The 26,182-nt window shown below is 36.9% G+C and overlaps 4 protein-coding genes across 4 annotated transcripts in view; all 4 read left to right on the top strand.

Annotated features, from left to right (window-relative positions):
• Positions 1-233: 233 nt before the first annotated feature.
• ncaph (non-SMC condensin I complex, subunit H) lies at positions 234-10,080 on the top strand. Its single transcript, XM_081364700.1, has 18 exons — positions 234-421; positions 840-1,049; positions 1,138-1,222; positions 1,311-1,400; positions 1,509-1,626; positions 1,803-1,948; positions 3,455-3,644; positions 4,580-4,659; positions 5,217-5,419; positions 5,663-5,808; positions 5,950-6,056; positions 6,255-6,374; positions 6,542-6,649; positions 6,728-6,862; positions 7,003-7,113; positions 9,117-9,193; positions 9,302-9,377; positions 9,594-10,080. Exons 2-18 carry the CDS (start codon positions 847-849, stop codon positions 9,651-9,653), a joined length of 2,055 nt encoding a protein of 684 aa, XP_081220826.1. The 5' UTR covers positions 234-421; positions 840-846; the 3' UTR covers positions 9,654-10,080.
• Positions 10,081-10,514: 434 nt separating this feature from the next.
• Positions 10,515-16,702, top strand: vamp8 (vesicle-associated membrane protein 8 (endobrevin)). Its single transcript, XM_081366903.1, has 3 exons — positions 10,515-10,697; positions 14,324-14,488; positions 14,885-16,702. Exons 1-3 carry the CDS (start codon positions 10,671-10,673, stop codon positions 15,062-15,064), a joined length of 372 nt encoding a protein of 123 aa, XP_081223029.1. The 5' UTR covers positions 10,515-10,670; the 3' UTR covers positions 15,065-16,702.
• A 640-nt stretch (positions 16,703-17,342) lies between these two features.
• Positions 17,343-24,291, top strand: vamp5 (vesicle-associated membrane protein 5). The gene is made up of 3 exons (XM_081366904.1): positions 17,343-17,566; positions 19,152-19,295; positions 23,521-24,291. Exons 1-3 carry the CDS (start codon positions 17,561-17,563, stop codon positions 23,698-23,700), a joined length of 330 nt encoding a protein of 109 aa, XP_081223030.1. The 5' UTR covers positions 17,343-17,560; the 3' UTR covers positions 23,701-24,291.
• A 948-nt stretch (positions 24,292-25,239) lies between these two features.
• dnah10 (dynein axonemal heavy chain 10) overlaps positions 25,240-26,182 on the top strand; it is a 44,978-nt gene continuing 44,035 nt past the window's right edge. Inside the window, exon 1 of the mRNA XM_081364743.1 lies at positions 25,240-26,124. Coding sequence (XP_081220869.1) covers positions 25,899-26,124 — 226 coding nt within the window. The 5' untranslated portion in view covers positions 25,240-25,898. The remainder of the gene's footprint in view (positions 26,125-26,182) is intronic.

Raw genomic sequence — 26,182 nt, forward strand, 5'->3', positions numbered from 1 at the left:
AACTCAACCTGTAAGAAATCGAAAAGAAATAAGTACTCGTTCATTCAACTTTCGACCTATAACCCATGTTGAACTTGCAAAACCTACAATAAAATCTGAGATTTCTCAACGGCAATCGGGTGAAAGAGACACATTTAGCCGTCTAGCCCCATAGACTCCCATTCAGTCTGCACTCGCCCGCGATCACCTCCAGTGGAATTCTAATGGAACTGCAACCAAGATGGATACAATGGGGCTAATAGGAAGTGCCAAGGCTCTCCGTAGACGGGCTCTGCTTTTACGTTTGCACGTATGACATCATTGATGACGCGTGTAACCGTTGGGCGCTAATTTTCAAATGGTCGTCTGAACAGGCGGAATAAAGAAAGTTTGGATCATTTAACTTATAACTTACTGCTTATAAATCATCAGTTCATCGCAGGTAATTTGACCTTCCGTTGTTTGTACTTCATCTGAGATACGGTTTCAAAGCCACAGTGTATAATTTGATCTGTTATGTTTTCAGAAGTGTGTTTAGCGCTAGCTAACATGCGTTCATAAAAGGCTAAACTGAAGTGTTTGCATGTATGAATTTCGCTTTTGGAAATTAGCTCTGGGGATATAAACCTCTGTTCTTATATAACGTTTATTGTTGACATGTTTGTTAGCTATTCGTTTGCTCATTTTAAGCAGCTAAATAAACGTTACTTGACTTTGTTTACATGGCAATATCTCTGGATTTACTTGTGTTGAAGTAAGTTAACGTTTTAACAAATGCACTATTTAGCAGACTGCACTTAATGGAAATAGCTGCATATTAGTGGTGTATGGATATATGACAGATCAATATTGGCCCATAGTTTCGTAATGAGCGCATTCAGTACCCCGAACTCCCGGCCACGGCAGTGGTCGTCCCCGGCAATAGGACACAAAGCCGCTCTGTCAGCCACCAGCACACCTCTGCTGGATAACATTCAGGGAAACGACGATGAACAGGAGAGACGTCAAAGACGCAGATCCAAAGTCATCGGAGTGACCGACTCCTCTGTCAACGAGGCCGGTAGCCACAGGTTGGTTGAAACCCCGTTCTCAGCTCCATTAAAATACAAAAACAAAAGTAAGACGGCACAATGTACAATCTTGTTTTTTTCTCCATAGTTCTACACCCGCTGCTGTCCCTAAGCTGTCATCAGCACAGATATCTGAGCATTATTCAACCTGCATCAAGCTGTCCACTGAAAATGTGAGTTAAAATCGATGTATGCAGACTTTATTGTCAGCATTTTCCTGAAAATGCAACAGGGCTGTTACTTGTCACCTTCCTTTTGCAGAAAATTACCACAAAAAATGCATTTGGTCTGCACCTTATTGATTACATGGCAGACATTCTCAAGCAGAAGGACTCAGAGCTCAACTTCAAGGTAGAAACCTGCCGAACCTGCCCCTTGTATTTACCTCCACTTTGACAAAGATGACATGCATTATTGGAAATTATGATATTGTAACTGTTTGTTTGTGTGTTGATCTAGGTGGCAGCGGGCACCCTGGACGCCAGCACAAAAATCTATGCAGTGAGGGTGGATGCGGTCCACGCTGATGCTTACAGAGTTCTGGGAGGCTTGGGCTCTGAGACCAAACCAAAAGAGAGTAAGTAGATATTCAAGTTATGGATCTGCTGACATGTTACAAAAAACAAAGATGGCTTGTGCTGTAGATCAGATTGGTCAGAGAGTGTCATGCGATCATTGTCTTCATGATGTACTGGTGGTATCATTCCCTCTCAGGACCCTGCACAGTTTTACTGAAATCCCATCTCATTTCAGGTCAAGATGGTATCGAGGAGGCAGTAGCCGAGGGCGGTCAGGGAGAGCAGGTGGCTGCAAAACAGACTAAGAAAAGACCTCAGAAGAAGACAGTGGAGCAGAACCTCAATAACATCAATCTCTCTGAATCAGAGATGAAGTGTGAGGTGAATAATATCCGAGTGTGATTGAGTCAAGTAAAAAAAAATTGTATAGCACTTTTCACAATACACATTGTTTTAAATCAGCTTTAATGTTGGTAATATCCTTATGCCTTATAGTTGCTTTTAGCGGAATTGAGCTGGGCGATAATAATATAGTTTACCTTTTGTGATGATACAATCAATCAAGCAGTTGAGATTTGCTATATAGCAGGGCTGTACGTTAACTTTTTTTGCACATAGCACTGGTACTACAGAGGTTGAAAGTTTTGTAGCAAAGGCCACACAATTACTGTGGGTTCACACCACCGTGTGACAGCGTCAAACTGTCCGGAAGTCATTCATTTTCAATGTGAGCCGGCGGTGAGCTCTGGCGAGGGCGGCCCAGTGCGTCTTGAACGGTGAAGTCATGTCAACTTTATGGTAATGAGCTATGACCAATTTTTACAGTCTATGGCTTTGACGCAGTTCGGCGGCAACCAAAAAAAAAAAAAAAAGTTCTCAGAGAACGCAGTCAAGTAAACTTTGTTTCCGACCACATTAGTTCCCAAGCAAAATAGAGGAGAGGTTGATAAGAATGTGAATTTGATAAGAAGGTGCGCAACACTATTTATAGGCAACATTTTCGCGCTAGAACGCTTGTTTTTCAGAGGAAATGCAAATTAGATTAGCAATTAACGATGAAAACAAAAGCCACACCACACAAATAGATTTTAATTGGTTTGTTTCTTTAGCAAACATGTCACTTTCATTTTTAAGTTCTTTCCATCGATCAATTTCTTACTTTCACATTTAAAAGTTTCCATGAGGTTAACTTATACCCTACTTGGTCAGTCTGCACAAATAATGATCAACATGCTTGTTTGCATAACAATTATTATGATCATTATATTTTACAGAAAATCATTAGAAAGGTCTAATGTAAAATATAACATTTATTAATTAATTTTTGACTGGAAATCTTATGCATCCACCGAGAGAGAGAAAAAAAACCCTACTGTACACTTCTCTAAACCAGAGAAAAAATGATTTCCTTCCTGTTTTTTAACCCAAAATAATGTGTTGAGAGCATTAGTGAGTACACGTGCAATGTAATATCTATTTCATTCATTCTATTTCACTCTACATATGTCGCACTGTACAGCCCTCCCTGTATAGGCTAGTATATATATCGCCCTACGTGAGTATATTGTATGTATGTGGATAAAGTTGAACATACATACTTATTTATTCAACTTTATATAAAGAGTTGAGTGATAATATAGTTACATTTTGAATGCTATGAATCCAGGTAATATAGGATGTACGATTAACTGAATATATCGCTGGTTGATAATATAGTTTAAAAATTTTCACAATACCAATCAAGAAGTTGAGATTTTCTAGATAGTACCTATACTGAAAACTGTTTCTTTAATGTTTTAAACAAGTTGATTTATGTTGTGAGGACCCCATAAAGCATGTGGCGTAAGAACCTACAGGAAGACCTGTCCTAAAGCATTCTTTGTGCAGGTGGACCCCATGTTCCAGCGCATGGCTGCTTCCTTTGATGAGAACAGTACAGCAGGAGTGTTCCTCTCTGTGCTCTTCAGTGAGGACAGTCGCTGTGAGCTGCGCTTTCCTTCACATATGACCTTGCTGAAGACACAGCCACCTCCTGTGCAGGTGCCCCATCAGAACGTTCCTGCCTCACCATTTACAGGTAAACCGGCTTTGCACATCACACTCTGTTCCAAGTTACAGGACGGTTCACTGAGCAATATTCAGTATTCATAATCTAAGGGTGTATTCACACCTGCCTCGTTTGGTTCGATTGAATCGAACTCTAGTTCGTTTCCCCCCTTGGTGCGGACCTTTTGGGCAGGTGTGAATACAGCAATCGAACTCGGGTGCGGACCAAACAATCGAACCGAGACCCAGCTGAAGAGGTGGTCTCGGTACGGTTCCAAACGAACTCTGGTACGGTTCGTTTACGGTGTGAACATGAACCGACCCAATTGCAGAAAACTGCGCCTTTTTATTTGACTGCTCTTATGAGGATACTTAACAAAACGGACATTTTGGCATAATGGTGTCTAAAGCGAGCGAGCTAGAGCGCGCGCACGGCAGAGAGAGGGAGCGAGAGACCTTGTGTGTGTGTGTGTGTGTGTGTGTGTGTGTGTGTGTGTGTGTGTGTGTGTGCGCTAGTGTGCCTCACGAAGCGCATGTAACGACCCAAGCAATCAATTGTCAGTGCGGCCGGGCTTTTATCTATACCATATAGTTTCTTCATATTGCGTTTGTAGAGAATAACACCAAATCAGTAAAATAACAAATATTACATTACGAAATATCTCCATGCTGAGCCTGTTTGTGCACTTCCTGCTTTTCCTTGCTTGAGAATTCCTGTCCAATGAATGGACGACCTTAGCACACGTGTGGTTTTGTTTACACATTTTGGTTCACTTGCAAAAAGAGCAGTGTGAAAGCGAACCGTACCAAACAAAAAAAATCAACATTCTATTTGGTCCGGACCAAAGCAAGTGAACTATCGGACTTTCCTGGTGTGAATACACCCTAAATGTTTCTGGATGTGTTGTGAGTTATAGTCGTTTGGCAATGTGAGTCTATTGAATCATACCTTTTTGATTCTTCCAGGTCATTTGAAGACATTAGAGGACAGGCCAATTTGTCCATCCTTAGAGGATTTCTCTTTTACTAGATGGACTCCTGAGCAGGTGAGACTGTTTTGATGACTATTTAAAGCCTCAATATGATGTCCATATACACTGCAATTCAAAAATTTGGGGTCAGTAAGATTTTTAAATGTTTGAAGGAAGTCTGTTATACTCCCCATGTCTGCATTTATTTAGATATTTTATCAAAAACAAAACAAAAACAGTAATATTGTGAAATATTATTAGAATTAAAAATAACTTATTTTATTTTAATTAATTCCTGTAATGGCAAAGTTGAATTTTCAGTAGCCATTACATTTCTTATCAATGTTGAAAACAGTTTTGCTACTTATTTTTCTGGAAACTGTAATAATCATTTTTAAGGATTCTTTGATGAATTGAAAATCAAAAGAACATTTATTTGAAACAAAAATATTTTTAACATTATAATTCTTTACTGTCACTTTTGATAAATTTCATGCATTCTTGCTGAATTAAATAATAAAATTAATTTCTTTAAAAAAAGAAAACATATTAACCCCCTTTCAACAGTAGCATGAGTGCAATATTAAGTGTGTTTTATATTGATGTGATCATCTTTCATGTTGTCAATATAGACCACAAACCTTAATCAGCTGCTTGAGAAGATGAAGCAGGGAGAGCACGCATTCGACGTCAATGCAGACATCGAGCCAAATGATGATGACAGTCCAGATTTTGGGGATAATTTTGATGCAGACGTAGATGAGGGCAGGCCAGAAGACAGTGAGGAGTTTAAGGAACACAGAGAAGCATGTTCAAAGAGCCCCCAGAAAGGACGGTTAGTACTTGCGAAATGTATTGCACCAAAGTGTTTGCTAATTTTTGAGTTACAAACAGGCTCTGCTTCACAATAGGTGAATAGTTGCGGTGGTTTGATATTGTGCATTTTCATCCCAAAGACCTAAGCTCGACCTTAGCTAGCTACAATATTTTGTGTTGTATTTTATGTCTCGGAATAAAAAAAATTCTTTGCTCTTTTTGTATGTCCATTCACTGTGAGGTGTATTTGCATTATTAACAGAGGTGTTATTCCTATTGGCGAGGTGGATATTACCACCATGTGTCTGCAGTTGTCTGATCAGCCCAGAGAGTACTCATACTTCAGTCCCAGGACCATGGCCACTTGGGTCGGACCCGGCTACTGGCTCTTCAAACCTGGACATAAGCGTAAGTCATCGACTAGCCTAGGAGTGTTTAACTATAAAACATTTTTTTTTTTTTTATTGCTTTCTTAATTTAATTTTTAATATTGCATTCTCTATTGTTGTTAGAGATTGTCCCATTAAATTTCTAATTTATCCTTTGTAGAGGATCACAAACCAGACAAAGAACCTCGGAAACGAGCACCAAAAAATCCTCTCGTTATTGACTTTAAAGGAGATATCAACTTTCACAATTACTTTCGAACAACTAGAGTAAGTTCCTGTTTACTTACTAATTTTCATGACTTCCATAATGGACAAACGCTTCATAACAGCAATTCATACAATGTTTTTTAATCCCTCTACCAAAAACGTTCAAACCTTGTAGAAGTCAGCAGCAGATTAATCGGTGACAATTTGACAAATAAATACTTATTATAAATTATTATTATAAATACTTGTTATTTCCAGGCAGCAACCACTATCAGTAAATCGGCTTTGAACAGCAGCAATAAGAAAACCACACTTCCAGCAGACTTCCAGTATCCACCCAGTAACCTGTCACAGCTCAGCCTCAAACCCACCAACACAGTAAGAGCGGGAATGTTTAATATTCCTGTCTGCATTACTATGTGCACTTCAGCATTTTGGTTGTGGCAAATCTTTAACATCATTAGGATAATGCTGTATAAGAGATTGACTGCTGGATTGGATTTTGTTCATCTTACAAATTTGACAAATTTATTTTCCCACTTTAGTTCAGTGCAGAAGGAAAGAAGAGATTATCGGGCGAGCTGGGTGGGGACATAGGAGAGTACGATTACAACAACGCCAATGACACAGCCAACTTCTGTCCTGGTCTTCAGGTACACTAAACACTACTGTTACGTGTCATAGCTTGGCATGGAGACGGTCTGTTAACTGTTAGTGGTTTCTGTGAATAGGAAGGGGACAGTGAGGATGCTGAAGGCTTTGGAGGATCTGATGACTCCCAAGCAGACCGACCGACCCCTTTCTCTCTGGACACAGATGACATCTCTACATACGGAGAAGACTGTCTTGTCCCTGAGCCTTACAAGGTAAGATGAGAGGACAGACATTGGGCTACTATGCTACACACTGATCATGTAGTGAGATTTTCTTTGTTATTTGTCAGTTATTATTAGTTTTTATTTCAGTAGTTTTGTATAGATAACTCATTAATTGTTTGCTTATCTAGGTAAACACTATTGAGATAAACTATGCCAAAATGGCCAAGAAGATGGACATGAAGAAGCTGAAGACCACTATGTGGGGTCTCCTAACAGAAAGTCCTGAAAAACCAGACAAGGTTTGTAAATGTATCTTTCTGACCTTAGTGAAGCTCTTTTATTGACCTTTTTCAGCATCTTTATGGGTAAGGTTAGAAGTTACCGTTTGCATACTGAACTAGTAACTAGAACATAGAACTGAAAGAGTAATCACATTTTAGTCATTAAACAGTAATCCTCTTTTCTCACAAAACTGTTTTCTTTTCCTCTATTAATTTGTCATTCAGATCACTGAAGGTAGGGCCGATAATTAGTGTTTTCAATAATCCAATTCATTTATAAAGCACATAATAAAACAACAGTGTTGACCACAGTGCTGTATAATATACTGAAATAATAAAATAAACAACAAATTTAGAAACATCTGCAAAAAAGCATTCAAGAAAAATTCAAGAAAAAACTTAAGACGCTGAGTACTTGTGGCAACAATGCCTTGTCACTCATACATGATCAAAAGCTAATGTAAAAATGTTTTTAAATGTCTCTTAAATGTACTCATAGTTGATGATTGTCTAATATACTGTTCAATAGCCTTGGGGCGGCTACCGCAAAAGTAAGCTCACCTCTGGTTTAAACCTAAGAACATGTAGAAGTTTTTGCGTATGTGATTAGTTAGTTAGTTAGTTTTATTTAAAGTTTGACAAGGCAGGATATTAAAGGACAAAACCCTGAAATGTATCAGACCATCATAACAGACCACATACTCAAAACAACCTTATATACCTAATTGAAATAAATTAAATAAAAAAATTATAATAAATAAACCAACCAGGTAGAGTAAAACAACAAATCCTGGAATACATCAGGCATCATACAAAAAACAAACAAACTGTAAATTATTTATAACAGTTTAAGAGCACGTGGAATAAAAGAAAGTTTATGTCTTTTTGATTTACTCCTGGGCACAACAAACTCCCTATGCTGCCCTAGTAGGTAAGTAGGTCTTGGAGCCACAGACAGGAAACAATGCAGTGGTGATGAACTGTCCTTGAGTAGTTTTGTAAAAGTACGTATAGTGGCATCACTCAGTGATGGGACAGTAGAAGTTGGAACACCTATTATCCGACAGCAACGTTTTTGGACCCTCTCTAGCTCATCAGAGAGACCTTTAGGTAGTCCACCCCGTACTGGGCTAGCGTACTCAAGGACTGGCCGTATAAATGTTAGATATACTTTCATTAAAACATCACAAGGGAGACTCGCGTTTTTAGCAACACAGAGATAGTGTATTCTAGGACGCACCTTCGAAATCATGTACTTAATGTGGGCATCCCGGGAGAGGAAGGGCAGGGAATGTTTTCATCTTTCCTGGCGCTAATGACCATGTCCACTGTCTTACCTCTGTTTATTGCCAATGAAAATTCCTGTCCCCAATCCGCCACTGAATCCAAGGCCTTCTGAGTTAATCCGGGTAGGGATCCCATTAAAAATTCATGATATTAATGTCTTTGACTTGTGAACATGAATCAGACTAGCAATATACGGGAGGGGCTGTATCAAAGATTTAAAAACAAACAGTGAAAAATCTTGAAATTAACCGTTAACTAGTGCAACGGTTAACCAGAGTGCAGTGTCATTTACGAGTACCTGTCAACCATCTGTAATCTGTCCAAAAATAGTTTTTGATAAAGCGAGTTGTAGTAGTCTAATCGAGTGAATATTACGAATATGAATAACCTTTTCTGAATCCTTACGGGCTAAAAAAGGCTTAAGGTTCTGAAAATGATGCCAACGATATCGTTCCTCTGTATCATTATTATGGTACGGACTCTGCTATTCTTTTATATTTTGAAAGATTTTTAGAACTATATTTTTATCACTATCTTTATAGTTGTTGGTGTGAACCGACCTTTAATCTTAGAGATCATTCTTTGTTGGATAAAACTCATTTTGCCACATTTTTAAATACTGTCACAAACCACACCCATTTTTTTTTTTACTTTGTTCTTTTGTTCAGCATTTCTTGTGGTCATTTGATAAAAAAAAAAAAAAACCTTTTAATGACTTCTTTTACCATTTACAGCAGGTGGAATGTGAGGAGACAACAGAAGTACCTGGAGAAAAATCATTCAGCCAGTCTGTCAGGAATCTTGTACAAAGGTATTGCTTTTTTAAGGCCTGGTGCTATGTATCTAATAGTATCTAATTAGGATTGACAATTTTTTCATGCATATACTGTACATTAATTTCTCTTTCCTGCCCCACCAGGCTTCCCTCCACCATGGCTACCAATCTATCAGTACCATTGGCTTTTGTGGCCCTTCTGCACTTGGCTAATGAGAAAGTGAGTTCTACTTTCTGCTATAAATAATGATTTCAAAATCTACTGTAGATGGACGTTTGTTTAAAATTATGTATTAGCATGTTGTTTAAAGATCTACTTGTCTTGCATTAGTATGCACTGAATATTCTGTAACTTGCATGCATAATTAATTGTGATCTCATGATGCATCAGAACATTTGGTTGCTGTAAATCTAAAAGCTGTTCTTTCATCAACAGAACTTGGAGCTGCACAAGATTGACTGCATGACTGATATCATCATTAAACAAGGACACTGAAAACTGATACAAATCTTTTTTGTAAAAAAATAGTTTTTTTTGTTGTTGTTGTTTTTAACCAAAATGTAAATCCAGTTTGTAAAATACCCATGTGGGGCCAAAACAATATAGTCGAGAGAAAGATGATGTCTGGATCATGTTAAAAACGTTGTACAGAAACTACCACAGAATTATTTGAGTGAAACTGAAAAATGTCAAAAGCATGAACTAGGGAAAAAAAAACAGCAGTGTGCAGTGCATGTATAATATGATTGCTTTTAAGATCTCTTTAGCAGCCTCATTAAAAGTAAATGTGAAGTTACTGCTGTCAATGTCACTTTTTTTAAAGATGTTTTATTTAAATTGTGAAATTCATTTTATAACTATGATATTTCTTTTAGATGTATATTCTACATCTGATTTTGAAAAATAAAAGTTATTAAAGTATTGTTGGGTAATTCTTTATTATCTGTTTGTATATATTGTTTTGTGTCTAGTATGATGTCATTTCGGAATGGTATAATGTTTTGCATGAATACATGTAATGCCAGAAGCATTTAGGTGGACCCAATTGTTGCCTTGGTGGAAGAAAAGAGTTTACCGTTTCATGCCTAGGAGTCTTAATTGTTTTGCCCTACTAATGTCAAGCATGTTAAAAAACTACTTAAAAACAAACATTTATTAAAGTACACTGAGTTTAATCAGTAATTTTAGAAAAAGTCACAAGCCTGTCTGGCCTTACCAGAACAATCTTCTCATACCTGAAATGTTGATGGCTTGATAGTCTCACCTTACAGGTGTTTACATGCGTCATGAACCCAGCGGCGCCCTCTGGAGGATGCTATGGGGAGTGGCCCTACAGAGGTGGGCCAAAGCCAAATCATCGCGGCTGGAGGAAGAGAATGAATTAGAGACCAGGAAGTGTTGACACGGTGTTCATCTGTTGGTCATTCGAAGAAACAGTTACCAACATTTGAACTCCAAAGGATATTGTAATTGTTTCTTTCGTGGAGTAAATAAAAACATCAAATTGAAATCATGGGGATGGGTGATCCAGATAGTATGGTAAGTTGTGACCAGAACGATAGTCAGCAGGTGCTTGTTGACTTCAAAAGTAGACTGACTAACTTAACTGTGTGAACTCAGTTACTATCGTTATCCGTGTAAATATCTCTTTTTTTTAGTGCTGCAAAAGTTTCCACTAGAACAAATTTATATTTTTTTGTTGTTGAATTTTTTTACCGGTTGATGTAACTTAAGTTGACATACTCAAAACAGGGCGAAGCTTGTTTTTCAAGTTATACTTCGTTAGTTTCTACCTTCCTGTTGTCCGTTAACGTCGACAATTTGCTTTGATTACTAAAACAAATGTGCTGTTTAAATAATACTTTGATGCTTAAGCTTTATCCAGTTTGTATTGCAACTTTGTTGTACAGATTTGTTTACATAGATGGATTGAATTTACCTTGAGCTGTGAAGCATAACTGGTTTACAAAACCGACAGTTGATCTCAACACTTTTTGCATGGTTAACGTTACTTGGTTTAGATATGTTTAAACTACAGTTAGCAAATGTGCTGATCACTTCACACGTGCCCTGTTGACTGTTGAAGTGAACCAGAAGTGTGAGATCCTCATGCCAACCATTTGCTTTGTTTTGTTTTACAATTTCAACAGTACCGAATATAATTTCGACATCCTGTTTGTATACGTTATGGTTCACTGTGGTTCGTTGACAGTATTCTGAATTACTGAACTTGACTTGTATTCAATTATAAGTTGGCGTGTTCTTGAAAACATTTGGAGACTGGTATTGTTGTGCCTTGGTTTTGTACAAAGAGTAAGAAAGATCGAGTTTAAGACTGTCGTTCTTATAATGATGGACATTTGTTCCAGTCTTAATAGTAAAGCAGTTTAGAAAGCTTATCTAAAGACTTTCAAAACAAATGCACACTGGTAATAACCAGGTTCATACATTTTTACTTTTTATTATGTTGTTGCCATATCACATAGATAGATATCACATGGAACCATTTCTCCACAATGATGTCACCTAATAGCTTTCTGCCATTCTGCAGGCCTTGTGACACCAACTCCCATTGACTTGAATGGAAAGGGTTGGACAGGTAGTGACGCAGCTTTGCTTTTGGTTTCCTGGTAACACCTTTTGTTTATGAAGTATCAGTAGTGCAAGAGGGCTTAAAGGTGTTTAGCATGACTAAACATGCCCAAATGACACAGAGAAGAGTGCAAAAGACGGCTATTGAGGTTCTTGCACTGCATTTGACAGTTGGTGTTTAGATGTGTGAATGTGGTAAAGCTATCTTTTTATATTGCCATTGTCAATATCACACTTAAGGTGTCACGCCTAATCATTAGCATCTAAAGGCATTACTGAGCAGTTTTTTATAATAGCTGTCTGGTCATGGTATGAAATAAATGATGTCTTATAGTTATTTTTATTGTTAAGTCTTTTTTTAAATATAGAGATAGACAGTACTGTATTGTAGCAATTACTGTATGTTTTTAATTGCTTAAATCATGAATTCCCTTAAATCTGAATAATGAAATGCAGCTGTCTCCATATATTCAAGACACATACATAAAAGTCATAAAGACACTATTATGTTTGGGTCAAGTATGAAGTGCTGAACTCCTATTGTAAATGTAGGGTTTTTACATTATCGCACATTTTACATAAATGATTACATATTATGCATTTTTTAACACATTCTTCCATTCTTCCAGTGGTGGGCTGATATGATTCTTCATATCATATGTTAGATCTCCTCATACTAATCAAACACTGTTATCAATTTAATCATTGATTACATCTTTGAGATTATTTAAAAAAAAAACTTTTGTGAAGCTGTAGGTTTTTTGATCATCCTCAACAAACTCACTGTAGTACTAAATCTTTGGACTGTCTGGATTAATAATTATCAAAAACATAGTATTTGAATGACTACAACTTGGTCATTAAAAATATGGGTGATGAAATGTGCCCCAAAAATATCTTCTAATTCCAGTAAACTAATATCTAATTCCTAAACCGAATCCTCAGAACTTTAAAAAAACTTGGTAACAACATGCGACACATAACTCTAAAAAAAAAAAAAAAACCTGTAAACTTTTATGGAGATAGGACGATAGGTGGCACTACAACAGTTAAGACACTATTTTTATGGTAAATTATGCTATCTGAAGTATTTTTTTTTTAAACTTATTTTTGTAAAGTTCTGTAATCCACTCTGATTTAGGTGCTTACAGGCTTGCTAAATAATACATAATATCTTTTTTTTTTCGCTTGCACTTAACAGCTTGAACCTTGATAACGGATGCCTGCAGATGTATTTTAGTTTTTGCTGCATAATTATAAAACCTTACATGCTATAATTTATATTTATGGGCTAGATTTAATGCTATACGCGTATAAACACCAAAATACAGTAACAGTACTCTTTACAAAAGTTCCAGTCTCTCTTCAAACTGCTGTATCATGATGAGTTTCTATTATGGAAGTTAAATAATGACAAATGTTTTTGAAACAAAAAAGCTTGTTGAATTGCACTTCTTGAAAAAATGTGTATTGCATTAACCCTGCTTGCATTTTAAAGCATTGTATTTTCAGGGCTTGCATTTTTATGGGCTGCAATTAAACATGGTTGTATATTTAAGCTGTGAATATTTCAATTCAAAACATTTCACACACGTTTTCATTATTAAAAATTCAATAATCCATATTCACCTTTCAGATTTCACTTCCAAAATGTTCATTCTGTTTAAAAATACTACCTTTAATATTCGGCCGGCAATTTTCGGTTCATTTTATTTCGCTTCCACAAATTCAGTGGTTCAAATTCGACAGAAAATTCAACATTTGACATCCGGGAACGGCAGGAATATCAGTAGATTGCCGATTGATGATCTCCATAGCTATTAGTCGTTCGTACATGTAAGTTTTGCACAGTGACCGAGATTATGTTATTCCCCGATTCTGATGTACAGATCAAACGTTAAATCTGAGGTAGTAGACATATTTCTCTCGGTTGTTTAGTTTTCTTGACTTTATATTGCGACTGTGCTGCATAACTGGGGATTCCCTCAATATGTCACTCTCCAGGATTCCCCTGCGGTCTCAGGACACTCAAAGTAACTCAATGGACAAAATACAGTGATATAAAAGACCAAACTCCCACTTTATTTGGAATGTAGGCTAGGCTATATTAATAGGCTACAGGTAAGCAGATGGACCAGAATATGAACGTAACGCGCAAAGTTTCACGCCAAGCATTTCTGAAGGGTGAATATGGATTATTGAATTTTTAATAATGAAAACGTGTGTGAAATGTTTTGAATTGAAATATTCACAGCTTAAATGCAACTTTTACAACTGTACAATACAATTGTTTACAACAATACAACTGTTGAATAAAAATGCAAGCCCTGAAAATACAATGCATTAAACTGCAAGCAGGGTTAATGCAATGCATATTTTTTTCGAGTAGTGCAATTCAACAAGCTTTTTTGTTTCAAAAACTTTTGTCATTATTTTACTTCCATATTCTATATAATTGTATAGATTTTTGTTGCCTTCCATTTCTCTTTTTGACAACAGTATGAGTTATTTTGCATAACTGTGTGCTTATGCCATTTTGATCATGTTTTGGTTTTTAATTCTTCTGAGTGCAGGAGCCGAGAGAAGGAGAGTCTTCACAGAAGGTGGATCCAGTTAAATCTCTACAGTCTCAAGTGGACGGGGTCAAGGACATTATGACCCAGAATGTCGATCGGATCCTGGCCCGTGGAGAAAGACTGGATGATCTGATGGGCAAATCTGAAGACCTGCAAGCTGGGGTGAGTCTAAAAACTTTGTTTCTTATCACATATTACAGCTCTAAGCCTGGCACACTGTTTTTACTACGCACACTGCACACAACCATTCAACCGTTTGGGTTCAGAAAGATTTTCTAATGTCCCTTACGCTCACCAAGGCTGCATTTATTTGATAGAAAATACAGTAAAAACAGTAATATTGTGAAATAATCTTACAATTTAAAATAACCGTTTTCTATTTGAATATATTTTAAAATGTTTTTTAATTCTGTGATGGCAAAGCTGAAATTTCAGCAGTCTTCAGTGTCATATGATCCTTCAGAAATCAATCTAACATAACAAACTATTAGGCTACTGTATGCGGCTGTAGTCCCCCACTTGTTGACATTGTACCGGTCTTTGTTTTCTGCGTTTCAGGCCCAGAACTTCAAGCACACCTCTCAGAAGGTTGCTCGCGCTTACTGGTGGAAGAACGTGAAGCTGATTGTGCTCATTGTTGTGATAGTCCTTGTCATTGTGCTGATTATCATATTCCTTGCCACTGGTGTGATCCCAACCGGTACACCCGCAACCAAACCTCCCACGACACCACCCTAGGATTTCTGTCAGTTACAAACACACACACACACACACACACACACACACACACACACACACACACATATACATAAATATGAAACCATGTCCACATACCAACAGTCAAAATTTCAAGAATTCTCACATAATAACACACACACACACACACACACACACACACACACACACACACACACACACACACACACACACACACACACACACACACACACACACACACACACACATATACATAAATATGAAACCATGTCCACATACCAACAGTCAAAATTTCAAGAATTCTCACATAATAACACACACACACACACACACACACACACACACACACACACACACACACACACACACACACACACACACACACACACACACACACACATACTCGTTCTTTGCACATTTTGCTCATATACCCTCATATACCTTCATATCTCATGGTATCACTTATTACGAGGAGCTTCCATTATGACAGCTTTGAAACATTGAAATGAAGGATTTTAAGTAGTCTATAGAAATAATGCTGTCTATTTTCTTACATACTTCTCACCTCCTAAAACTTCATCCTAATGGCCTCTTCGGTTGCCTCTATGATTCTGTTAAGCCTGATAAAATGCCACAACTGTAATTAATTACTTCAATTACTGCAATATTGTTCATACTGAAGGTATGCTTGAAATAATCATATATTGGCATTGAATCAGAAAAGGTAATGGGTGAAAGTTCTCTCTATTGAGCTATGATGTATATTTAAGACTGTTAGATTAAATTACATAATATATTATGTGTAATTATGGAATACTTTTAGATCTCCAAGTGTCTCTATTTTGTACTCTGTGCTTTTGTCGTCTCCACATGTATGTAAAAGGTCAAACCAGAATGTGTTCTTAAAACTGTTGCATTATCCAAAACACACCGTTTCATTAAGTAATTATATGAAAATTGCAATTCCCCAAGCTTCAAAACAGAGATACAGATTTTCTTCTTATAGATTGAATGAAAGATTTTTATGAAACAAGAGCACCTGAACAAGGCCATTTAGATTGACAATAGAAAGCACAATTTTGTTCGTAAATCACTGTATTGAATTTGATATGCAGTGTAACACTTGCACTGTACCACATGCAGTCAGTACTGTAATCATAATTTGTTATCGCATGTGGGAGCTTTCTGAAACCTAAAGCGTAACTTTTTACTGTGTAGAAAACCGAGCAAGGAGGAATATTTTAGAGTCTGTGGTGTCATTTTCAGATTGCAATAGTTTTTGTTGGCTGGTCTTATAATCTGCTGAGTAGCTTTATGCACTTTTGCTTTATAGAGGTCAATGCACTGTATGTCTGTTTATCTGTATGTAGTCCGAATGACTTGAATGTTTGTAAAGCCTTATGCTGTATCTCCTGTAGCTTCCATTAACATCATACTGTATGTATTATTCTCCCCCAAACCTTTTAATCGAAGACATATGTTTAAACTTAAAATTTGTAATCAAAAAGGTTGAATCGATTTAAGTTTTTGTCATCTACAAATGATCATTTTAAAACCTCAATCAAGTGCCTTGGATATGAATCTTATTAGTGTAAACAGCCTGGAAATGCAATTTTTTGTAAATAAATATGATCTCAATAAAACTAATGATGGATATGACATGTTTTTAATCCTCTCATTTGAAATGTACATAGACTAATGGCACACAATTATCAAATACTGTTCAGTTTGTGTTTAGTTTCCCATGTCCACCATCTGGCATGCAGTACATCTCTAAGAGAGGGACAAAATGCAAGTTTTAGATATTGCAATTGCCAAGGACTAAGTGATGTATGTGATGTGATGTAAGTGATGGGCATAGCCAGAGGTAAATAATGGATTGTATTCTATACGCTCTAACTCTACATTAAAAAATGGTTAAAAAGAGCAAGTAGCCTACATCCAAGCCAAGTTTTTTTTTTCCCCAGCTGTGATTTTTTTATCTTGTTTTTCTTACACCAGCTGCAGCTCACTTTTCCCTCAGGAATCAGATTTCTAAGTTTTCTATTATGATTGATTTGTGAATCAGTTTAACTGATTCTTTAAAAAGAATCGATTGATGTTTTCGAAACGGACACCGTCTTTTTGTGACAGCTTGCTTTTGTGAACTTTTTGTGAATACATTGCAATACAAGTACTGGCGTGCATTTATTTTAAAGGGCACATTTGGAACATCTCACAAGTTACTGGCAGGCAGAGTAGCAACTAGCAAGTCAGGACTTGGGTGTTCACATACTGCCATGCGCCTGCGCAGTGTGATATACCCGCCCAGTGTAGATAAAGACAGGCGAGGCGTTCTTCTTTACTGCAGCAAGGGAGAACTTTAAATCCTTGGATTGGAGGAGTTGCTATAACACCCGCATTCATTTTTATAGATATCGAGCTTGTATTGTTTTTTCTCCTCAGCTGCTGGTGTATATTTCAGATGCAGTATATTCGGTGACAGTTTCTGGTGTGGTAAAGCGACAGAATAATACAATGACAGTAAGTTGTGTCTTTTTGTTTCGTTTTCGTACTTACGCTGTCATTAGATTTATTATATTAGATATTAAAGTGAAAGCATGGCAAGGTAAAGGCTCAAGAACTTTTAAAAGCAAATTGTTATACACAACTTATAAACAAACGGCAACTTAAGTTTTATAAATACAGATAACTCGATGTAAACGGCGCAAACGGTTCCTTTTATTTTAATGGTGTGGTCCAAACACGTTTAGTTTGGTTCATTATGTGTATGCCACTGTAAATTGTGCAAGTGATGTTATAAATTAACTTTAATTTTGATGACTGAGCGATTTTGACAGGCTAACGTTATAAGTTAGCAGCTCTCAATTCACTTTATTTTAGGTAACGTTATATGATACAGTGATACCACAACTTTTTACATCGGGTTGTGGCTTACAGTTTCATTTAGTTCTTTATGAGCTGTTTGAATTTGAAACATAGGCCTAACTATTTTTTATTTTATTTTTTCATGTTACGTGTCATTTGAATGTCATCCAGAAGGTCTTTAACCCTTATTGTTGGTTCATCTCAGGTGGCTTGAAATGACAACATCACAAGTGTTTATTTGAAAGCAAGAGGGGATTTTTGCCTTGTCTCAAGGAAATTCCATATTCATTATAACAGTCACAATGAAAGAGGAAGGAAAAAGGCAAAGAAAGGATGTAAAAAGAGATGTGTATCCTGTAGTCTTCTGTTCATGAGTGATGATAAACTGATTATTCATAACTGTTCATTTCAAAGGTGTAGATCTATCTGTCTGTCTGTCTGTCTGTCCGTCCGTCCGTCCGTCCGTCCGTCCGTCCGTCCGTCTGTGTGTGGCCCATATTATGGTGATATTTTACTAAAATCTTATTTGCTGAGGTTGTTTACATCCATCCGTAAGTCTATCACTGTTTTTGGGCCGTGACACACCGTTTGAGAATCACTGTTCCATTGTCCATGGTTCTTTTGTGAGATAGCATGAAAAATAAGTGGTGTTTCCTGTAAAATGAATCATTTCATTGATCTTTGCTTGACAGTTTCCCGTCTACGATGGGCCACTCATCAACTAAACCTTGACCTCAAGTTACTTGCATCCTTCTGAGCACAAAGAGAGGAATCAACAGTCTGAATCAGCTGATATACAAATGATATGTCTGATGCTGTAGAGAATGTCAATGTCAGGAAGGTCACAATCTATAAATGCCCTATTTCATAGCACTCAGCCATGTTGTTTTCACAAAGGCCTCATTGTGAGTTTTGATGCAATGGCTTCTAGAAATGCACAGTTTGTCTGTCTCCCCCCTGTGCTGTTCCTTGTTAAACTGTGAGAGAGCAGAGGCACTGTTCCAGAATTCCTTTCCCAGTGCTTGGAGTAAACAGAACTCTTAGGCCATTATGATGAGAGGCGTCTAGAAAGTCTTCATTGCCACTTTTTACTTTTATTAGTTCATTGATTGCATTTCTCTTGTGTTAAATATCTAGTGGGACATTCAATATCATCTAGTACCTCTAGATGTATGGATGCTAATGTATGATTTGTAGAGGGTGTTTGCCTTTCTTAATAAACCATTTCATCTGTCCCTAGGAGAATGGGCAAAGCCGTCTCCGTCAGGCCCAGGAGAATGTGGAGGAAGTTAAACTTATCATGCTGGATAACCTAAACAAGTCTGAAGAGCGAACAGTTAAACTCGGGGAGCTGGACAACAGAGCGGAACAACTGCTGGAACAGGTGGGCCCTTAATTTGTGTGATATTTATTAAATAATAACAACATAAACTATAATTTCATTCATGCACATGCCTACTTATTTACTCATTCTATGGTCCCATGAACATGTTTTATGGCTCATTGAGGACCATAAACTGGGTTTCCGGAATTTCAAGTGTTTATAGGGAAAGCAAAGGCATGTCATATTGGAGTCTATTAATAGTGTCTAGGTGGGGTGTACGGAAAAAAGAGTGTACAATTTGCATCCTGACTTTAGTTTACCATGTTAATTTTAGAAAGCTATTTCCTTTTGTTACGAAATGAACAAAAACTTGTGTAATAGTATGGCAGGCTGTTTATGCAGGATGTGCCATGTGGTAAGGCAACAAGTTCACTTCGGTTTCATGCAAGAATGTGGAATGAGCACATTGTGATGTTGGTGTTACTGGTTCAAACAAAGATTATAATTAAAGTTAATTATAACAAAAAAAAAAAAAAAACAGTTCGTGCCCATTACCCATTTTTCCTTTCCTTGTTTTTTATATGAAAAACAAGTCTCTGTAACAGTCCTGTATTGTTTTCAAAATGTTGAAGTCAGTTCTGATAAATATATATATATATATATGGTCCGTGTTCTTTTTCGTTCATTCATTATTCTATTTCGGAATAAAAGATGAAATTTGAAAAAGGGTGCAGTGATTAAAAGAAAAAAAGCAGAAATGGCTGTATTTTGTTTTCCAAATGTGTTGTTGTCATCAAATAATAGTATTAGAAAATTAGACGACATTTCCAATCGTTTTTTCATTTGTAATATTTATTTGTACGTTTATTGTATTTCATTTGACTGATCCTATCTTTACCCGGAAGTAAATTACACCGTTGTGCAAAGTCATGGATATCTACAGATGTCGCCTTGGCTACGGCAGTTCATTGGAACGAATGCGTCAATAGAGCCGCCATTTTGGAACAGGGGAGCCCCTCCTCTTTAATGCATCAGCGTCAATGTAGGCAAAGGTCTAACGGAACTAAAATCACCATAAATCGTCATGAATGCGATTTTCTAGTTTTTTTGGTTCGTTCCAACGGTCAGACATGTATTTATCATTGAGTCCAGAGAAAATTTAATGTTTTGATATTAAGATAATCTACTTCTTTTTCAAAATATAATGCATAGTGCTAGTAGGCCTAAGTTTATTAGTCACATTCTTCCACTTGAGTAAACTTAGAATGAACTATCGCTACTACTATAATATATATATATATAAATGAGCAAAACTTGGCCACTAAATATTTAATATTCAATTATTTTAATGATCACAATTAAAGTTTTAATTTTATTAAATTGAACAAGCGCAACATTCAGCATTCAATCAAATATTCTAAAAGATGTATTATTAATAATAATGTTATTTCAACATAATATCTCGTTATTTCGACATATGTGTGCGTGCAACAAGCAAGATGTGTAAATCCGGTGATGCATGCATTTAGCCTAGAAATCTAGACGCACCCTAGCGGTAGCAAAATGTATTTTGCAGCCAGGGCAGTCTAGCAACTCTCCATTGAATTTCGAGCTGCAAAAACCTAAATTGGGTCAGGCCAATCACGTCGTGTATAGAGTAGGCGGGGCGGGCTTAACATAATGATGACAGAGTTGCGACGGTTACCTGCCACTTGAAAACAAAGAATAATGGCTGCTGCTGGCGAACATCTTTCGAATCGGCTTTGTCCGCGACTCTGGAGGACTTGGAGTTAGGTTTTTCTTTGAGAAAAGAGCATAGAACGGCACTTAAGTCATTCTTAAAAAAAGGAAGATGTGTTTGTAGTTTTGCCGGCCAGATATGGCAAAAGTTTAATCTGTCAACTAGCTCCGCTGTTGGGAAAACGCTCTGGTTGGTTGAAGCGCTGTCCTATTGTGTGCAGAGGGAATTTGAAAGACAGCCGTTTATCCCACCCCTCGGATTGAGCCGTGTCTATAGAGCTGGTAAGTCCCGCCCCTTCCGCAAAACCCCACTGGACCTCAAAGTTGAAAAACCGTCAATGCAAGTGAATGGGAGAAAATAGTGCACTTCACCGCCTTCTTGCAGGGAGAGGACAAAATCGTTGAAGTTGGTGAAAACCACGGGTAAGTCAACTTTATGGGGTGACGTCACATAGGCGACATGTAGTCTTTCTCGTTATGTCTTTTCCACAACTGCTAGCTGATGAATCATACCATATACTGTCAAACTCGTAACATGGAGAGTTATATAAAAAATTCACAGACAACATATGTTCAATTCATGGCACAATTCAAACGGGATCAGAAAATAATTATTTTCTCCCATTTACTTGCATTGACGGTTTTTCAACTTTGAGGTCCAGTGGGGTTTTACGGAAGGGGCGGGACTTACCAGCTCTATGGTGAGTTGCCAGACCCAACATCTTGATGTAGGTCTGGCTTGCCAGGCTAACGTGCATTGATTTTTAGTAATAAACTAGTGTTTTCTGTGTCAGTGTCGGCTGCAAAGATGAAGTTGACGATTGCCATATTCGTAGTGAACGCGCCTATAGAGAGAAATGCACATAATGGATTACATAATCAGAGAGTAGTCTATTTCTTTTCGTTTTGAATTATTTTGTTTAAAGACATTTCAAACTTTGTGCATTTGATGTATTTCTCATGTCTGTGAGGCATATGAGTTCGGCTAAGTTAGGATGAGATGCGCTCCAGTTAACGTGCAATGCAAGTGACCGAGTGGGTGCCTCCATGATTATATTGTCTGCTATTTGCTTCTTATTTATTAAATCCAGGCAATTGTTTGATGAAAAATTGATTAAAATTAAGATACAATTTATACAAAACGAAATCCACTTTAAAGAAAGGCTTTCTACAAAACAAAACTTAATGAAGTGGTCAAAATCATGTCTGACCCACTCCATGTCGATATATTGCGCATCCTATTGAAGGATTCAAATTTAAGAATCTATTTCAAATATGCTTCCTTACATAACATCACGGTAAAGAATATTGTATTTAGTGTTTTAGGGTAAGATAATGATTCTGCTCAGCAAAGTTGCCTTTCCTGTTTTCTCCTTATTGTCTGTAAATGGCTCTTGGAGTCCCAGTTTCACTCAGACTGATGGGATTAGCACACGAATGATCCACTGAGAATCTCACCTTTTGTTCTGCAAATGGCTTTCGGACCTAAATGGCTCTTGGAGCCTTATGCTGATTAAATTGAGACTGCCGGTCTGGGGCGGGTTCCTTAACCTGTATACTCATTTACATGCTTTGTTTGAATTTGTCTCCACCTTCAAAAGTCCCTCCTCCTAAAATGCCTATAAGACACCATATAAATGTATATACTTTAGATTATGTTGGATTCTTGCAGCCACGTACAGCGGAGTTCTCAATAAAGAATAACTTCCATTGAACGCGATCCCAACTGTCTCCTGGTCTCTGCTTTGAAGAAAGAAAAACTTTACAGCACTATCTTACTTGTGCTGTTCACTTTTCATAATCAACATAAATGTTGAATTTATTTGAAAACATTTTAATAAATGTTGAATTTGAAAGCATTATAATATTTTAACAAATATGAAACTAAATGCGCTTTTTTAATGGCTACAACAAGTATAGTAGGCCTACAGACTCTCTATTTGTACAAATTGCTGCACATTCATTTAATTCTGAATTTTGCACACACAAGTTGAAAGGCATTTTGAAAGGCATGTTCAAATCAAGTTCACAGATAATTGTGCATGCATTTAATCATTATGATACTAAAATCATAACAAAGTAGGCTATGCTATGTACAAAAAATCAGATGAGCCCAGAATATGAATGCAACGTTCCAAACTTCCATAGCCAAGGCGACATCTAGTGTATATATCTATGACTTCAAACGACGGTGTAATTTACTTCCGGGTAAAGATAGGATCAGTCAAATGAAATACAATAAACGTACAAACAAATATTACAAATTAAAAAACGATAGGAAATGTTGTCCAATTTAATAATACTATTATTTGATGACAACAATACATTTGGAAAACATACAGCCATTTCTGCTTTTTTTTTTCTTTTTCAAAAAACCAAGCTGCACCCTTTTTTAAATTTCATCTTTCATTCCGAAATAGAATAATGAATGAATGAAAAATAACACACACCATATATATATATATATATATATATATATGTCATAATTAAATATATATTTTTTGTAATATTAAATTATTTAAATAGTTGTATTATTTCTTTTCAGAGCAAAGGATTCTCAAAGACCGCGACTAAAGTGAAACAGAAGAAGCGCTGGGAGAATATTAAGTACAAAGTGATAATAGCTGCAGTTGTAGCTGCAGTGGTTCTTGGCATAATTGTGGCTGTGTCAGTGAGTTTTAGCAGAGAGGACAGTCAAAACACACCCCCAGCCACACGACCATGATGGCTAGAAGATGGGCCAGCTGACAAGAAGATGAGTGAAGTTGTGTTTAAAATGCCTCAGAATATCACCTGGAAAGTCTTGTTTCTAGTACTTTTGTTAAAGTAGCCTAAATTAGAGTGAAGTTTCATAAATCACTGAATGCACAAGTTAAGTCTTTGATGTAATTTACTATCCAGAGTATGCTAAAAATAAATGTGGTGGGTGATACAAAAATGGTACCATGGTGTCACCATCTTTTCTGCTTTCACTTTCATTATTCAATGGTAACACACATAGAGTATGCTGCATTAATTTTAACCGTTTACATGGATTCTTGTTGGACAAGCCATATGTTAACCACAAATTGGATAAATCAGAGCCAAAAGAGGGTTAAAATGTAGCATGGGAAAGCATGTTAGATTGTTTAGACTTCGTCAGGGAGTAGAGCATTTTTGTTCTTCAAAACAAACTTTTCTTAATTCTTATCTGACCCATTTCAAGTCTTGATAGTCTCTACAAACAAGCTGTTGAGTTTAATCGGATATGTTTGATTGTGGAAACATACAAAATGTGTAAATAAATAAATAAATAAATGTTTCTTATGTAAATATACCATATCTGTCTTTTTTTTATTTCCTCAATGTGTCATATTTATTTCTGTATTATATTTGTTTTCTTTTATAATGCTCGTAGAGCTTTTATAATGACTTGAATGAGTTCACATTTGACAGGTGTCGTGTGTCATCATGCAGTCAAAATAGGAAACTGAAATTAAAATGACAATGATTTTTTTAACCATTTTAACCATGTCCAGTGTAACAAAAATGTGGAGCTCGTAAACCGAGAAGGTAAAACGCCACCTGGTGGAAATTTTAAGGTTGAAGCACTGACGTAAAAAGAGCAGATTGGACGCATCATCAAGGTATCAAAAGCAATAGACATGTAAAAGTGACGGGGTTACACGACCAACGTTTGCACTATTAAATGTGCACAATTATAGTAACATTTCTGGCCTTAATATGAATTATGAGAAACATGTAAACGTTCACAAAAGAACATACATACACAGCTACGTTTCATTCTTTTCTCTGTATCTAAAAAGCAATGCGAAATTACTTAAAGTCGGCATGAAACGGAAGTTGAGATTGTAATTTTTTCCTTGTTGTGACGTATATCCGAGTGAAACGGCTTCTGAAATTAGAAAAAAATGTAGGGCGGGGCTTGATTTCGTCCTTCGGGAATTGATTGGATCGTTGGAGGTTGGGCGTTGCAAACAAAATGGAGGCAGATTTGAATGCCAGTTTACATTCAGTTGTGGAGGATTTCTCTCCACCGGACTCCCCACCGTTACCCTCCCATGAAGGATTTTTTATTTTATTTTATTATTCCCGCGAACCAAGATGAGTCAAGTCAAGTTATCAGCCTTATTAGACATTCTCTGTTATCAGTCAAGTTCACCCTCGAGAGCATCTCGATTATAGCCGCACCCTCATCGGCTCTGGCCGCACCCTTTCGCCATGGCACGTGACCGAAAGAGAAGAGAGGTCGTTTCGAGGGGGGAGGGAAGGGTAATGTATTTGATTAAAGATTATAAGGGTACATGAATTTAAAAAAAATAATGAAGTGCACAGACAAATCATTTATAATAAACACTACAATATTACATATAAAAAGAAGATTTGTCAAATTTGATTTCATGCCGACTTTAAAGGGACAGTTCACCCAAAATTGAAAATTCTGTCATCATTTACTCACCCTCAAGTTCCAAACCTGTATAAATGTATTTCTTCTGAAGAACACAAAAGAATATAATTTGAAGAGTATGGGTAACAAAACAGTTGATGGGACTTATTGATTTCCATATTATGGAAGAAAAAAAAAATACTATGGAAGTCAATGGCTGGTTAACTTACCATTACCGTCCGACATATCTTCTTTTGTGATCAGCAGAATAAATAAATTCATACAGGTTTGAAATTACCTACGGGTGAGTAAATTATGACAAAATTTCCATTTTTGTGGTGAACTAATCTAATTTGTAGGGCGCTAAATTGTGATCTGGCAACAACACCAGCAGTGCCCGCTTGAGGCTCGTTGTTATAGCAACGTCAACTAAAACCAGAGCGCATTTTCGGGTGCGAAAATTACAGTCTTAACAGTTTTCTCATGCAAATCACAAACTTTATTACATAGTTATACTCACCCAAACAACTACACGAATGGCTCATTATGACCCTCGAGTGGAGTGGATTAAAAACGCAGTGTGTGTGCTGTTTGATTTGCCTGATTCAGGCTGTTTTGAGGAATTACTCAGTCGCGGCGATGGAGAGGAAGAGCAGAAAATCATAAGCTTTTTAAACATAGTCACAGAGGAAGATGCGCCATCAACGCTTTTTTTCTTCAAGAATATACGCGAAGAAGAGGTTGAAGTGGAAATTCCTGTTGGTACGTTTATATTTCAACGCAACTAACGTTAGGCCTAAACTTATCTGTTTACTAACGA

Source organism: Scardinius erythrophthalmus, assembly GCF_964197995.2.
Source record: "Scardinius erythrophthalmus genome assembly, chromosome: 5".
In the NCBI taxonomy this organism is placed as follows: Eukaryota; Metazoa; Chordata; class Actinopteri; order Cypriniformes; family Leuciscidae; genus Scardinius; species Scardinius erythrophthalmus.

Bases quoted from the DNA above. Each gene is read 5' to 3' on its own strand.
- vamp5 (XM_081366904.1), top strand. The intron at 19,296-23,520 runs GTGGGCCCTTAA...ATTTCTTTTCAG, and splicing joins CGGAACAACTGCTGGAACAG to AGCAAAGGATTCTCAAAGAC.
- ncaph (XM_081364700.1), top strand. From the start codon at position 847: ATGAGCGCATTCAGTACCCCGAACTCCCGGCCACGGCAGTGGTCGTCC. The intron at 3,645-4,579 runs GTAAACCGGCTT...TGATTCTTCCAG, and splicing joins TCCTGCCTCACCATTTACAG to GTCATTTGAAGACATTAGAG. The intron at 4,660-5,216 runs GTGAGACTGTTT...TTGTCAATATAG, and splicing joins CTAGATGGACTCCTGAGCAG to ACCACAAACCTTAATCAGCT.
- vamp8 (XM_081366903.1), top strand. From the start codon at position 10,671: ATGGGGATGGGTGATCCAGATAGTATG. The intron at 10,698-14,323 runs GTAAGTTGTGAC...TTCTGAGTGCAG, and splicing joins TGGGTGATCCAGATAGTATG to GAGCCGAGAGAAGGAGAGTC. The intron at 14,489-14,884 runs GTGAGTCTAAAA...TCTGCGTTTCAG, and splicing joins CTGAAGACCTGCAAGCTGGG to GCCCAGAACTTCAAGCACAC.